The 16716-nt window shown below is 39.2% G+C and overlaps 1 protein-coding gene across 3 annotated transcripts in view; it reads right to left on the bottom strand.

Annotated features, from left to right (window-relative positions):
- Positions 1–2303: 2303 nt before the first annotated feature.
- Positions 2304–16716, bottom strand: part of LOC117174044 (zinc transporter ZIP13 homolog) — a 120753-nt gene continuing 106340 nt past the window's right edge. For all 3 annotated transcript variants that reach the window (XM_033362691.1, XM_033362692.1, XM_033362693.1), the window contains one exon: positions 2304–4354. In XM_033362691.1, coding sequence (XP_033218582.1) covers positions 4179–4354 — 176 coding nt within the window. In that variant the 3' untranslated portion in view covers positions 2304–4178. The remainder of the gene's footprint in view (positions 4355–16716) is intronic.

Below are 16716 nucleotides of genomic sequence, written 5' to 3'. Positions count from 1 at the left end.
TTCTGAAGGATTAAAAAAACTTGAAAAGCGATTGACCAAGTGTATAGAGCTCCAAGGAGATTATGTTGAAAAATAAAAAAAAAATTACCCAAAAAAAATTGTGTTTATACTTCATTCTAAGGACTTATTGAACTACCCTCGTAACTCAAGCACCCCGAATAGTGAGGGGCAAGGGGACTCAATAGAAACAAGCACGTTTAGTTTTTCGAAATTTCGACTCCAGATTCGGAGTTAGAGCCTCCAAAAACCCTTAGATACCACTTTTTAAGTGAATCCAATAATTTTTTGAAATTATCGTCCGCCATATTGGATCAGCCATTTTGTTTTCCAAAATTCTGACATCAGTTTCGCAATCAGCGCCCTCTAAAACCCCTGGATACCACTTTTTGAGTGGATCCATTGATTTTTTGAAATTAGGCTCCGCCATATTGGATCCGCCATTTTATTTTTTGGAATTCTGACGTCAGATTCGGAATCAGCACCTACGAAAACCATATATTAGTGTCCTTGTAATTCCGCCATATTGGATCCGCCATTTTATTTTTTGGAATTCTGACGTCAGATTCGGAATCAGCACCTACGAAAACCATATATTAGTGTCCTTGTAATTCATTGTTGTACATTTCTATATGTTTTCCGACTTTTGGCCACGAAACCGGGTCTCCTGGCCCACTGTGTGGTCGAGAGAAGAAAAAACACCACAAACCTTTATTCCGAAGATTCTTTAGTTCTAAATCCTTTATTTTTAACGGAATTTCAATTCAAGGAACAATCAGTCCAAATATCCCAAAGAAATATGCTTGTAGAGTACAAAAAAAATCTATAAACAAATCTAGAGAACAAAGCATCTTTCCGATCCGAATCGTAACACGGTCACAAGAAATCTGAATTCCTCGATTTTCCCGCACTTTCTCATTCATGGTCAATTTGCGAAATTCCCAAAACGGACATCGTGGTGTTCTCTGACGACACGTAAATCGAATCTCGTTTCAGATAAGATGGCGAATGGTAGAGCTCGCCGAACAAAAATGATGTGAGAATTGTCACAGGTAACTGACAATACAGTTCTTTCTTGTAAGTTAGATGACCGGGTTACAACATAAATTTCCTAATCTATACCCGAAATGTCTCTTCCAAATTAAAGATTTTCACTCGAACTGGAAAAATTTATTTAAATAAACAAATATAAGTTGAAAAAATATAGAGTAAATTCTCACCATATGCAATAAGTCAAATACACAAAGAAATAAACTTTGTGCATCAAGGGTGGTACGTGTATCTTTACGACCAATCGCGACGTTTCCTGAACGAGTCGGAAACAGGTAGGCATGAAGTGATAAAATACCATAAAAACTGATAAATTATTATAAATTACCTATAAAAAAAAATAAATTACCTAAAATTTCTGGAAAGTTTTGGATATCTTAAATTTCCGGAAATTTCCAAAATAACCAATCTTTTTTGTAATTTCTATTATTAGTACTTGTCTACGGCTCATATTCAGCTTCGTATTGAGCCAGTCTTATATGCATGCCATATAAATTACAATTTTACGTCCATGGCGCTGTCATGTTCCCGAATTAGGATCGCATAGCGCGCTTTGATGAAATAAACGTAATACTTGAGACTTGGTGAGTAGACATTGAAATGGCAGTATTTCATCTACCTTGTATGCTTTTGGCTGCTTTATAACACTGATTTCAGGGAAATAATGTTATTTTATTTCTGTAGCGAAATACTGTGTACCCCCGCCACCGACTTCTTTCATCGCTTGGCAAACGGGAACTAATCACCCGCAAGAAAGGTGACGTAAAGCGCCCATAATACGAATTTCCTGCATAAACATCAAAACTTTCGATATTAATGTAAAAAATATCAAATATTACTTTCTTTCATAGTAAAAATGTAAAAAAGGTATGACTGCTATACCCAAAATAAATAGCATGAAATAAATTCTGTAATTAACTACGCAATACTCAGTCTGATGGGGTTACTTTTTAATTTAAAAATCGCGCTACAAGTCCTTACTTTCTTAAAGTTCGGGAACTTATGCGCAAATGATAAAAATTAAACTCTCTGGTTCTATCTTCTTTTTGTCGTTTTTTCTCTCAATTTTATTCACGTACGACGTGCTCAAACGTTTAAAATTGGGTAATAACAGAGGAAAGCGAAAATATTACGTTGCGCATACACTAAATATATTTTCGATTATTCAAAAAACTATATTAGGTTCGAACGGATTTTGTTCACACCACCGTTCATATCAGCGTGCTAAGCTTAATTAAAAGAAAAACAGGAAAGAATTTTTTTATCCCTGAAACATGCAATATTTTTATTTTATAGTTTAACGTCAAGGGTCAAGATGAACAAAGTGTCTTATTTACACAACTTTGGAAGTCAAGAAATACGTAGGCTATATACATTAATTCACAATTGCTACCCAACCAATGCTTCGCGCCTATTTTACATTCAACCTTTTTCTTTAAAATGATTGGATAGCAAAATGGAGGTCGCATGAAGTACTGTCAGTATCTTTAGCTGGTCTTTTTCATTTTTAGCACCGGAAGCGACAATACTGGCTTTTACATTTATATCTGTTATAACAAAAATGTCTGTTATTTTATATAACCTTCATTATTTATAAGTGCCTGATTAGTAAAAACCAGTTCAGATGATTTAAGTGTTATCACACAAAGTAGGTATTGTGTGTAAACATATGAAAACATTGTTAGAATCAAAAAAGATCTAGAATATATTTCGATTCATCTTCTAATTTGATTCAAGCTTTGCACGTATTATATAAAGTTTGATTCGACACATAAAAGAAATACTTTACTACTACTATTAATTGAAATTTTTTTCGTTTAACTAACGTTATTTCTATAAGATCTGCGTAAGAAGTATTAATTTTTCAAAGTTATGTCCTAGTTCTTTTTGGAAAAGTTGATTTTCCGCAATAAAAAATATCCTAGTTAAAAGTTTTCAAACTTCGATATTTAAAAAAATGATATCGTTTAAACGCAACATTTTTATCATGTTCTGCTTCAGGCGAATATAAATATTATATTCTGCAGTTTTTCGTCACTATTTAAAAACTCTTGAAGTGAGTTTCTCGTCATTTTATTATATTAGTATCATACATATGGATATTTTTCCTTTATGCAGGGACCTTTCTTTACATTTTATGTAAAAATAAATTGATCTTTAAAACATTTGAAAATACCTGATTTGTTTTAGATTACGAAATAATCTATACAATTTATGCCTTTCGACATCTAGGTTTTCGTTGTTCTGGCGAGAATTTGTACATTGCCACTAATTGAAGACAATGCTATCTTATAGACCTCATTTTTTGCTGAAGTAGAATATTCTGTAATCCACCCGCCACTAACACATTGGTTTAAAATATCGAGAATGGTTCCTCATAATGAATATCTAGATTTTTTTTCTTTTACTCTGTTTTGTACAATTAACCGCTTTTTAGTTATAGCGTTATAGAAACTAAAATGTACGTAATTGCAGGTAGATATCTGAGCGTCTATCGGACCACAAATTTTCACAAAAAACGCAAATTGCTTTTTAAGACATGTTACTTTACAGAGAAAACAAATATAGATTGAACCAAATATTCTGCTTATATACAAAAGTATAAAAAATCCAAGTATTGTCCATTCGAGTGCAAACTTAATTGTTTATAGCGCTATGGCTTTGAGAAAAGTGCCAAAATTCTTGGATAGTTTTAAAATTTTCAAATACATTCTAAGGATTCTTTTCATAATAATACTGTGTTAGTTTAAAAAAATTTGTTTAAATAGTATTAACGATCAACTTTTCAGAAAATTGCGCTGGATATTTACAATCAAGGGGTCTTTCTCGACACTTCAAGCCATAGTTACTATCTGGACCTCTTAGTGCATGCAGAAGCGTTAGTGGCGACTGGATGAGATATTTTGAACGCGAGTCACGTAACCTGACCATGTGCAAGACGAATAATTCTTTCGTGGTGCAATTTCTAATGTGAATTTTTTTAAATTTAGCGATCTGCTACACTGTATGAGTAATTTTTGTAACGTTTATTGTTTCTCGCATTAGTCAAAATATATTAATTTTCAATTCGTGAAGGGAGATACTTTTTATAAAACTTAATAGAAAAAAGTATTAGTACTATGTACACTGCTTCAGTCAAAAAACACAGTCAAAAACGCCATAATCGTAATGCCGGCGAGTAGAGCACCTAATTGTTTTAAAGATTCTTTAGGATTCGTTTCTTTGAGCAACTCTGGCAAAACTGACACCATTCCGATGTGTAAAAAGCCACCCGCTGTGAATGGAAGGATCCAACTCGTTCTTGATTCTGGAAAACACAAGAAAACTTTTATGATAAATTACATTAAAGCCCACCTACCAATGGCAGTATCTGGTTGGTGATTCTCGACTTGTCGAAAACTCGAACGTTATGCACGGACGAAGGCAGGTAGTGCTCGGATGAGGGACCGAACTATATTCTAATTCAGTCGTGTTTTTACTGCATTTATCTGCTATTGAGCGGGAGGTTTAAAGTCGAGGATGGGTGCGTGCAATCAATACTATCGAATGTCTACATCCATACTCATTCGCCAATAACTGTCTACGCTTATGAGTTTCATTTTCTTGCAATTTTCCACTCTCCCAAAGGCTGACGAACACGCGACTACTTCTACTAAAAAATCCATCTGTAGACATTAAAGGCTTTTGGGACCCCACGAGCACTGATCTTTTGGTATTGAAAAAATTTAAAGGTTTTCTCAGTTTGCCGTAATGCCTACAGCTTCATTTAATTCACTTAAAATTCCTAAATAAAACCCAGTATTAAAAGAGAACAAAAGGACTGGGAACTAAAGATGTTTTTCGAAGGTAATTGAAAAAAAGTTGTTAACGTTTCTGAATAATAATATAAATATTTTTCTAATTTTTTGAAACTAATTACTTTTACCCAATGTTCAGCGCGGATCAGCGTCTGAACTGGAAAATATGCTAGGCAAGGTTCAGATCGATATAGACTTTGTGGCAAATTGGGCTGTGGTGAACGAGTTTATGCTAAATCCAATTTAAACTTACGCGACTGCCATTGGATTATCTGCCACTTTGTTTATAGAAGTGCGGAAATCATACCGCCCTCTCAGGGTCGCCCATGTATCGAATGCCTTCCTTGCGAGGGTTAAAGATTTAGGATCTTTAAGGAACATTACTCTGCCCAGGGAGGTGCACGTAATGACCATGTCCAGAAACGCCTTTAGAATTTTACGGTAGTTACACAAAAAGAAAGACGACGTTCCTATTTCAACCATGATTCTATTTGCTAGAAACATCATCTAACCCTTTTTTGATTACAGCTGCATTGCATGCTATGACATCACGAATAACTTTAATGAAAAAATTAAACAAGCCATCAATGCATGTCTCAGTTTAATTTATAATTTACCTAAAAGTGAACACGTCTCTTTATATCGCCCAAGAGCTGCGTTCTTGACAGTGGCTAAAATAAGAAAATTATTCTTGGGCAACTTACTCTACATATTCGCAAATGAGACCCTCAATACATATTCAAATTATTAACCTTTGTGGGCAGACATACTAACCAGGCAAGACTTCGTGATAGATCTTTAGTGCTAAAAATTCCCACACATAGAACTTGTAACATGCAGAGGTTGTTCATGATCAAGGGGCGCACGCCTGTAGAGAATAAACTTCCACCTTGTATCAGAGAGGCACCAGTTTAAAAAGAGTTTTTTCACATACACAATATGCACTTATATTACTGTACAACCCTAACTGTAGATTTTAAAAGAACTAGCACATTTTTGTTTAACTAACCTAGTAATCTTTTTGGCTTCTTTAATTTCAGAGTGTATTGCTCCCTACTCTTTTTGCTTATTATTTCTCTTTTTTACGACATCAGTCTAGGTTTCATAACCTAAAAGAAAAAGTGAAAAAACAGGTTATGTGCAAACCGAATGGTCGAGAAGTAAGGAAAATGATAACAGCGCTACCTATCAGAGACGGAAAAGCAAAAGAGTGGCGGGAACATTTTGAAGTGAGTTAATATGTGTCGAAAAACAGTGTACAGTCGGGCTGTGTAGAAAAGGGAGGAGGCAGAAGAAGAACAGCGAGAGGGTAACAGGGAAGATGGACCCAGAAGGAAACGTGTTGGAACCTGTGAAGAACCATGCGGAGGAAAGTGGGGAAGCAGCGAAAGAAGTCTGGAGAGTATTGGAGGAGTTAAGACAACAGCAGGGGCGACTCTTTACGAACCTGAAATGAAATGAAAAAAGAAACTATCATGAGAGAAAGAGAAATGAAGGAGACAAACTGCCAGACAGAAGAAAAAGATAAGACGTGGCTGAGTCAGCCAAGGAAACTGTCTCAGGAAGAGTGGGGGATACAGAAAGAAGAGATATAGAGAGAAGGGAAAAGATTTTGAGAGTCCTAGGAAAAAGGAAGGGAGAAGATGAGGTGATAAATGTGGTCGAGTGCCTTGCAGTTTACACATAAGTAGTAACGAAAATAGAGTGTTTGTGGAATGTAGATAGCGGAATTACCCTGCAGCTAAAGTCCCGGGAGAACAAGAAGGAGCTGTTGAGTGGGTAAGGGAATTTGAAAAGCTCGGGGTTGTGGCTAGAAGATGATATGACGGAAAGGGAGAAGGAGGTCCAAAAATGGTTAAAGAAGGAAAAAAAGAAGAATGGAGATGATGAGGATGGTGGTCCAGCTGAGGCAGGCAGAAGTTAAAGTAGGAGAGACAATTTGGCAGGCGAAGGTCGTAACAGGAGAGATGATGGTGACTGGTATCATCGAAAATAAGACGGATGGAAAGCAGGATAAGAATAAGGGCAGGATTAAGGAGCAGAACGAGGAAGGAGCACAAGTAAGGCAGGAGGAAGTGGCATGAGGGAGAGTGAAGGGAGAAAAGGGTGCTGAGAAGACATGTCACCAGTATAGAAGGGTTAAAAATGAGAGAATATGTGAGTGAGATATGTTGCTGGTTGGGTATGAGTTAATGGGACATTAAAGTAAGGTAAGAAAATTGTAAGTGGGACCAATGGAGGGCGTCCGAGGGTAGAAACAACAGTGTAAAAACTGTTTGAAGACTATTGTGTGAGAGAATATAAGTGCTCGGGGCTTTTGACGAAAGGAGGATGTATTGGATTATTGAAAACTCCAAAACACGAAAGCGAGCAGTACAGTAAAGACTACTAATTACATTTCAGTAAATATTGTATGATTTCTGTTTATTAGAGGGCTACATATGTAGTCCTAGGAACTTTTGAATCAAATTACTAATTACAAATTTTCCATAAATCTCTGGTATTTATAAATTTTCGAAAAGTTCGTTTTTTTGTTTCTCAAATCGAAGTAAATCTTATATGTAAATATTGTAAGTTTACAGCATTTTCTATCAGTTCATCTTCGGCTCGCCTTCAACCTGCCTACAACTTCCCCTTGATTCGTCTATGGCTGATACCGCAATTAATTTGATCACATGACGTCAGATTGTAATGCACCCATTTAAAACATTTCAAAAGTTACAATTCAAGCCTTCAAACGCTCATCTACCTGACACATTTTTTCTACGGACCACTTTTTTTTACTTTTATAATTTTTCTCCAAATATGTTGGCCATAGGGAAAAAGATTTCAAACCTAAAAACCGCCTTTTTTTAATCAATAGAATTTAATTTGTCTAAAAGTCAGTTAATTGACAGTAATTTTTATAAAAAAATGTCACCAACATTGCCTAAATTAAAAAATATTTATTTAGGTGAATTAATCCGATCAAAAGTTGTAATAAAGCATATTTTTTTAACTTGGTCTCGAGTCAACCCGGTTTTTCACCATCAGCCAAGGACTATGCCAAGTGCCTGATGAGATTAGGATGTTATAAATTAATTTAATGCGATGTTTGAAATTGTTTGCAACGATGTTATTTTGGGTACAAAATTTGGAGTTTGGTGTAGTTTTGAGATTGTCTTTTAAAATATGCAGCAGGTGTGAGCAGTTGTAGGCTCTAAAAGCTAAAATTATAGTTCCTTAACGCGACGAATTCCGACTCAACTGAAACGTGTACGTCGTCCACGTCTGCTCCTTCTATCGTAGAACGTAAGCAAGAATGGAAAATTTACGCAAGAGACTTCGTACATCACTGTTCCTAAAGAGTCCGGCCTCTAGCCGCGGATGAAATTACGTAGCAGATGGCATTTTATGAGGAACAGCGTTGCTGAAACAAATTAAATAATCCTAGTAGAATAGCCTTTAGCATCTGGCTCGCGAAAGACTGACCCTTACGCTGGTAACTTAGGATTTAGTTAAGTTGACTAATAATTTAAGATACAATACCTCCTATGCAGCCGATTATGATAACTATAATATAGACTTTGTAGACTTAGTACAGTCTGCTCAGCTCGAAAAGAAGAGCTTAATATTTCGCCTGTTTTTCATCCTGCTTTGCCGTGATACTACCATCGGCTAGTTGTTATTATTATTTTTCCAACCTTTACTCTTGTGAACCCGGTTTTTCATCACAGCTACGGACCAAGTCAAGTGACTGACGACATAAGGATGTTGTAAGTTAATTCAATACGATCTTTGAAATCTCTTGATATGATGTTGTGGATACAAAATTACGAGCATGGCCTAGTTTAGAGTTCGTCTTTTACCGCTGTTATACTTAAAGATCGGCCGCGATCGTTGGAGGCGACAACAGTCACCTGTAACCGAAAACACAATAGGATGAATAGATGCATGCTTTATATTACTCCATATAGTCTTTATATGTCTCCATATAGTCTTCATACCTTAAATCGCCATACTTATGAATCTGGGATTTACAGGTTGACTACAAATTTATGTTAAGTGGAAAAGCAATGTCGATGATGAAGACTCTTCCAACTTTTCTTCTTGCATCAAGATGTGAGGCTAGGATGTAATGAACTGTCAGAATAGCAACATCACAATATAAGATGTAATCTTTGTTTTCTAAAAGGAGCATTGGAATGTATCTATAGAAAGGCATCCATTCTTTAGAAAGTCCTAAGTTTAAGGCAAGTTTTTTATGTATAATGCCCTCTACATCATTATGTTTGTGTGTATATTCTCTCTGAGCCATTACGCGACTGCCATTATTAATATGCTCGATGGATTCGTTAGTACTTCCACCTAATTGGTACCTGATAACCACGTCTTCATGTAACATGTGTTTGCGATATTTACTGGTGCTGACAACCTTGTCCTGTATCGCAATGACGAAATCCTTCCGTTTCTTGATACAGAACACCTTTTCTCAGTCAAATATTGGATGCCTTACTATCCACTTCATTTTAATCTAACGTTTTGCGGTGCTCGCCTTGGATAGCTTGCTGTCTCCATTGTCTCCATTGTACTATAAAACCCAGACAGGTGCCACTTAATGGGAGGCCTGCAGTACAAAAGTTGGATAAGAGTTGACCGGTTGCCACCAGACGAAAACGCGGCGCTGATTACCTTTAGGACCGACTTGCTACCAAATACATTGTGAAAATCATCAAAGTGATATTTTTCGATATTTCTTCTATGATTATCGTAATTGTTTGCAGGAACAATAAAGTTAAATATTTTTAGCATCGAATGAGGAAAAATAAATGACAAAATAGTGCACAAATTTGAAAATAAATGAGATTAAAGAATTTAAAATGGCGGAAAATAATAAAAATTTAAAGAAAATATGAAGAAAAGCACAGTAGAACTGTTAAAAAATATCACATTTCTCATTTTCACCATGAATTTTGTAGCAAGTCGGCCCTAAAGGTAAACAGCGCCGCGCTCGCGTACTCATTTTCTTCGATCAAGAGTCATCCCATTTTTAGCTTTGAGTGGCACGGGGGTGATAAAATCCAACATTATCAACCCTTAACCCTCAGCTTTATAGTTCCTTACGTCCACCATTTCTCAGATTACAGGCTTTTGAAGACTTTAGGTATTAGGTTATTGGAGTTTTGGAGATGTGGAGTTATAAAATTTAATTATACATTATTCGGAGTTATTTTGAGACATGCAATTTTCTTGAATACACTTCAGGGTTATAGAGCTTATGGATTTTGAGGTTATGAAGCGGTGGACGTATGGAATTATAAAGCTAAAACCCTCCAAGATTGTGGTTCCAAATTTTCGTGTAAGCTTTTTTGTCTTGTGCTGCATTTTGGGGTTGCAGTTTATTGGGATTTGAGATTTATGAGTTTCGAGGTTATAAATTTTAATGTTATGTATTTTAGAGTTACAGGTTATCGATCTCAAGGTTATTGAGCTATGAAGGATTGGGGTTATATGGCTTGAGGGTTGATATTGTTGAATTTTATAGTTTCAAGTTGTTTCTTGAGGTAAAAAACAACGATGACGTGATGGGGCAAAACAGGTTTCGGATTCGATTTCAGCCACGCAACAAAAAAAATCCACTTCGTCTCTTTTGAGGAACCCTCCACTCATTTTTTTGTGGTCATGTGTAATCAATCTGAATCTCGTAGTAAAGGCAGCCGTTATGCTTGTCTTAAATATCGTAGGCGAAATACCTCTAGATTCAAGAATACCCAGATATTTATATGGCTCGCCCACAGCCATTGCCTAGACGTCATTTTCGAACTCGTTCTCTTACTCTGCGGACCCTAATCCCCCGTCTGGTTAAGTTCACTGTTCTGAATTTATCTAGTCTGAACTCCATGTGGATATCATTGGAAAGCTGCTTTGTGACATCGAACACTTGCTGCAGTTTTTGGTCTGAACTAGCTTACAGCTTTTGGTCATCCATGTATAGGAGATAGGTCACTTGATGACCATACTCATTATCATGTATTGTGAACGCATGAGACATGCTGTTCAGTATTTTGCTCAATACCCGTCGTAATGCGTATTGATCTAGTTATCCTTGGTTGTCCATGATCAAAATATTTGATTCTTTTACCCCACAGTATCATTGCACGACTTAGAAAGTCAATGGTGCGTGGGCACATTTGGTCAGGTTTTAAGAATGCATGCAAATAGTCATGCTGTATAGCTGTAAGACATTTATAAACATGGGAAGACAGGCTATCGGTTAAAATTCATATGGATTTTGAGCATCTCGTTTTTTAGGTAACGTACGTGTAGTACGTAAAGGAGCGTAAAGCCAGGCATCAGATCCGTCTGTTTGATCATCTTCTGAAAACACCTTGCCAACGCATGATGCACACTCCTCAGGTACATGTACCATAAGTTGTGCACCATGTCCAGACCTGGAGCTTTTCAGTTACTTGTCCTTTTTAAGACCCCTGAAACATCTAAAGCTGTGATGTTTGTCAGCTGCATTTCAGGGCTGTTGCTTGCCCTTGCTTTCTCCAGTTTGAACCACACTTGTCTGTTACCGACGCAGTCTGGCAGTGAGAACATTAAGTCTTTGCCATTGGGAGTCCATAATCTCATCAAATATTGCTAGTGGTAATGTCTCGAGGTACCGAGCGTGGATTATTTTAGTAACATGGTATATTTTGTTAATCGACCCAATTTTCACCGTACTTTGCTGACATCCATATCCAACCTTTATTCCATGTTGCATATCTCGATCCCTTGCTGGGACAAAAACTGCATTTGCAGGCCTAGTTCTGCGGCACCTAGAAAACAGGCTGAACGTTTTGGCGGTATTTCATTATAGACAAATTACTAATAGGCCCCCAAAACCATCCGCCAGAATAACAATGACCGACTTACCCCTTCGTGATACAATTCTCTCATGACTTCTTTCGATTTATGCATGGTTTTAAATTCTCTTCTCAGCTTATTTCGGTCTAATATTTCGGTAGAATCTGTATAATAATTTTGATAATATCTGTACCACGTGTATCAGTTGAGGGGATTATTCTTGAAGTTAGAGCAGTTCAATCGCGCGTGTTAGGAAAAATAAGTTGATGAGAATCGGCCTATGGGATTTTAGATTTTAGCTTCGGATTTTGAAAATAAAATTTGTATTTTTTTTCAACAAAATGAAAGGATGGCCTTCTAAGGAGTTAGATTACACATCAGCGACCTCCGCCGTGACAATCGACGATACCGAAATCGAGTCCGATTTTGAAAATTTAGCAGCGGATCCCTCAGTTAATATTCCACTAACCGCAGCCACTGTAACGGTAGAGACAAGGGTAACGGACGCGAGTTATATAACGACAATTTCTTCTCCGCGGATGGATAGGGCAACTAACTTGAAATTTACCAATGCTGCGGGCTCCTTGAGGACAGTTTCGACACCGATGATCAAACCAACGCTTTTTCCTCCAATAAACTCAACAAATGTGTCATTTAATTATGCACAAATTTTCGGTATGCCGAACCCTTTTAATATAGCAGATACTACCCCTGAATTCAATTCAAACAAACGAAGTCACGGCCATGTGAGACTTTCGAATCGCGATACTCTAAATACCAGAAATATAGATAATTTATTGCGAATCCCAGATTTGAGAAAAGTGGAAAGGACTGAAATTCCACATGCCTTTTCGCACGAGTCCGGAATCTTAACCTAGATTTCAAACGAAAGCTAAAGCTAGGCACAATTCGTAAAGACAGCACTAAAGTGCCTAAAATTGGTAGATTATTCCGCAATTCTACATCATCCGAATCGGATAACGACGATAAGAGAATCAATAATGTTAGGAAGTCAAGTCCCGGTCTCGATAGAACAAATCTGAACAGATTTAGCCGTACATCTTTCACAGAAAGCTGACACGAAGCATGCCAACAGGAAGTTCTAAGACTTACTCCTGTCGTAGATAAAATACCTAAAGCAAGCCCACAAAGTAAACCGCGTAGAAGCAATATAGGCTACAAGGAAACAAACATATGCAGTCCTGCGTCAAATAGAGACACGGTATATAGTAATAAATTCCTAGTAGGAATCAGTACGGGAATAGAGCTTTAGGAAAAACTGTTTTAGGCTGAAATCTCACTTTGAACGGTAGAAGTGACTTGAGTGCGGATGGCTATCTTACGTCCAAAGCCTGATAAATTTGCTCGAGGATAAAAGTCCGATAGTTGACCAACTAGATTGGGTCCATAGAGGCCTTCGGCCTGACTAGCACAAAGTCATTCGTCGCTCGGACTATAGATCGTTTTGTGAACTATCTCGCTTCGGGAGAAGCTGGGAGAAAGAGTGGAACGTCTACATAAGGGAATATAAGACCCCACCTCCTCCTAAAAATTCTTTCTTAAAAGAATTCGCCTATAGGCCGCGATCGACTCAAAAGACAAACAAGAAAATATCATCCTTAGCGGTAACAGAGGAGGTTGCTGAGACTTCAGCGATTAAAACCGAACAAAAAGAGGGCTGAAATTATAAGAGCAAGAAGGCGAATCAGTCGGGTGATGGGCAAAGTAAACCCCTTTTAGGTTTTAAGGAGGGGTGGGGTCAGCAGAAAGCTAAGGCTTCTGCTGATAATAAAAAGAACGAGCCGCAGGCCAGAAACCCGAACGCAGTGGTTTGCTTTAATTGCAAACAACCATACCTCTTTAAAAAAGGGTGCGCCTCACCAAGAAGGCTGATTTGTTACGCTTGTGAGGCTGAGGGCTTTATCGTGAAGACGTGCCTTAAATGTTCCTGAAATGAGGCGAAGAAGCAGTAAGCTCGGTCTACGCTGCCTCTTCGCCGCGTAAGACCGCAAATTCAGATCTAAAATTAGTCTCGGTACAAGCGATAGTTGATATGGAGAGTTATGAGGGTGTCACCGTAACGTCTGAAATTGAGGTGGACGTGCCCATGTTAACAGATGACGGTTCAAGTGTCAAAGGGGCGGTGACCATTAAGTGTACCGCCTATTCGAGATTCGAAACTGATAGGGATTCGAAACAGATAATAGATCCGAACGAACTTGCCCTATCTGATACACCGACAGACCCCCTTTGCGGATACCTTTCGGACAAGGAGAGTCTATTTAGTTTAGTTCAGCCAAAAGAAGTGATGGATATGGCCTTCCTCTCACGGACGTACCGGATAGTTTCCCTTAAAGTATAAGCCATTATGTATGAGGAAGTTGACAGGCTGTTAGCCGAGGGGATAATCGCTGAATCGTGCAGCGAATGGTCGGCACCCATTGTAATGGCCCGTAAGCCTGGTGGGAAATATCGCTTATGTTTGGATTTTAGGAAACTAAACGCGATTTCCAAGAAGGATGCCTACCCTCTTCCCTATATGACCGACATTTTGCGACAACTCAAGGCTGCTAGGTACATTACGAAATTGGGTTTGAGTGCCGCTTTTAATCAAATCCCGTTAGATAAAGACAGTCAGGCATATACTGCGTTTACGGTACCAGGGAGGGAATTTTTTTAATTTAAAAAGTATGCGCTTTGGACTTACTGGAGCCCCTGTAACCTTCCAGAGGTTAATAGATAGGGAAATGATACCCAATGTTTTCAGTTACCTGGATGATATTATAATTGTAACTGAGACTTTTGAAGACCACCTACACTGGTTAGGTAAGGTCCTTGATTGGGTAACTGAGGCGGGATTGACGATAAATTCGGATAAGAGTGATTTTTGTAGTTCTCGAGGTGAAATATCTTGAATTTGTCGTCAACAAGGAGGGGTTTAAAGTTGATTCCGACAAGGTCGCCCCTATAGTATCTTATCCCGCCCCTAAAACCGTGAAACAGTTGCGTAGATTTTTGAGCATAACTTCGTGGTATAGGCAGTTTCTATAGAAATTCGCAACAGTGGCCGAACCACTGACCCGACTCTTCCGAAATAATATTAAGTGGCATTGGGGGGAGGAACAACAAGGGACTTTTGACACTATAGAGGAAGTCCTGACTAGCGCTCCCATTCTTGCGTATCCGTTGTTTAAAGAAGTATAGGAGAACCCGATTAACCTCCAAACGGACAGTAGTGCCTCTGCACTGGGGGTCGTTCTCCCCCAAAAGCAAGACAGGGAAGAGAGGGTTATTGCGTTTACAAGTAGAACATTAACGGCAGCCTAGAGGAACTTTACTGCCATGGAACGGGAATGTCCAGCGGTAATCCGGGGAATCCGAAAATTTCGCAAATATTTGGAAGGTTTCAAATTTGTGGTCATTACGGACCATAGCAGCCTTCGCTGGCTTCACAATCTACGTAACCCAATGGGGAACTTTGATAGATGCGGTTTAGAACTTTAGGGTTATGAATTCGATACAGTCCACCGAAAGGGTGCCTTGCACCATGTCCCAGGCGCGCTCTCTAGAATGACCGAGGAGGATGACGTATCGGTAGATAGTTTCGGTGTTACGGAGGATTCTTGGTACTTGCGTCGGTTAAAACTAGTTGAAGATAGGCCAAAGAGTTTCCCTGATAGGAAAATAGAAAATGGGATGCTCTACCGCCAGAAACCGAACCCGGTGAAGGACGATTTGATACCCGAACTAGAGGCTTGGAAATTGGTCCTGCCAAAGAAACGAAGACAGAAGGCAATCGAGGAAGCCCATAAAGAGTCACAATCCGGACATTTAGAGCATGAGAAGACCTTGCATCGGGTATCTCTCAGATACTATTGGTCGGGGATGTTCCGTGACGTGGTGGACTACGTTAGGGCTAGCGTCACTTTTCAGAAATGCAAAATAGAGCAGGTGGGCCCTGCAGGCATGATGGGCCAGAGCGTCATGGAGCAGCCAATTGTCGCGAGCGATTTCATTGGGCCTTTTCCGAAAAGCAAGGCAGGTTACAGATGTCTTGGTGTTCCAAGATCTGTTAACCAAATGGGTGGAGTGTCTCCCTATTCGTACTGCAAACGGTACCAGCGTGAGAAGGGCTTTACAGGATCTGATAGCGTCACGTTGGGGATCGCCGGAGGTAATTCATACGGACAATGGCACAGAGTTCACCAATAAAATATTAGGGCAAGTGTGTAAACAAATTGGGATCACTCACACTATCAAACCCGTATATCATGCGTAAGCTAACCCTATCGAACGCGTTAACCGTGTCCTAAAGACAATGATTATTTCCCTTTTTTTTGGGAAAATCACAGGGATTGGGATCTGTACCCACCTGAGTTTAGGTTCGCTTATAACACATCCGTACACGGCACCCTGAGTCGCCCCCGGATGGCCCTGTTTCCCCTTTTCAACCAGCCGGAGCCTCGCCCATCGACCAGCAGGGCCACCGTCCCCGAACCCCCTCTAGGACCTCTAGAGACTCAAGGGGAGGATATCCCGACAGCGGGAGAGGGTCGCGCTCCATTTTCGGACGAGCTGCTGGCAAAGGAGGAGACCTCAAACCCTCCTGTGGATCCAGCTCGAGGCGCTCGAGCTTCAGGTGGACCCACGGAGTTGCCTCCCTCTGTTTCTCTCCTTTCCTACTTCGATCGCGTCCAGGCGGTCTCTCAGCCCTTTGTGACCCGTCACCAGTACGATGAGCGCTAGGAGTGGCTCAGGAAGGACGCCCCCAAGCCAGGCCCTACTCTGGAGACGTGATGGAAGGTTGTAGGTGGGAGAGGGCGAAGCCCTTCCTTCTTTGATATGCGGCGGCCACGGTAATATTTTTTTTCTTCTTCACTGCCAAATAAAGGCCACTTTTGTTTAAACTCCCAGCTAAGCAGAGACAGATGGGAAGTGCCTAACTGGAGCGCCACCACGAGGAATTCTTGGTTTTTAAATATTTGTGTGAATCGTTAGTTAGATCGTCTAGCCTGTTCTCCTATTCCGAGAAATTTTT

Source organism: Belonocnema kinseyi, chromosome 6, assembly GCF_010883055.1.
Source record: "Belonocnema kinseyi isolate 2016_QV_RU_SX_M_011 chromosome 6, B_treatae_v1, whole genome shotgun sequence".
In the NCBI taxonomy this organism is placed as follows: domain Eukaryota; kingdom Metazoa; phylum Arthropoda; class Insecta; order Hymenoptera; family Cynipidae; genus Belonocnema; species Belonocnema kinseyi.
This window is presented reverse-complemented; position numbering and strand designations above follow the sequence as displayed.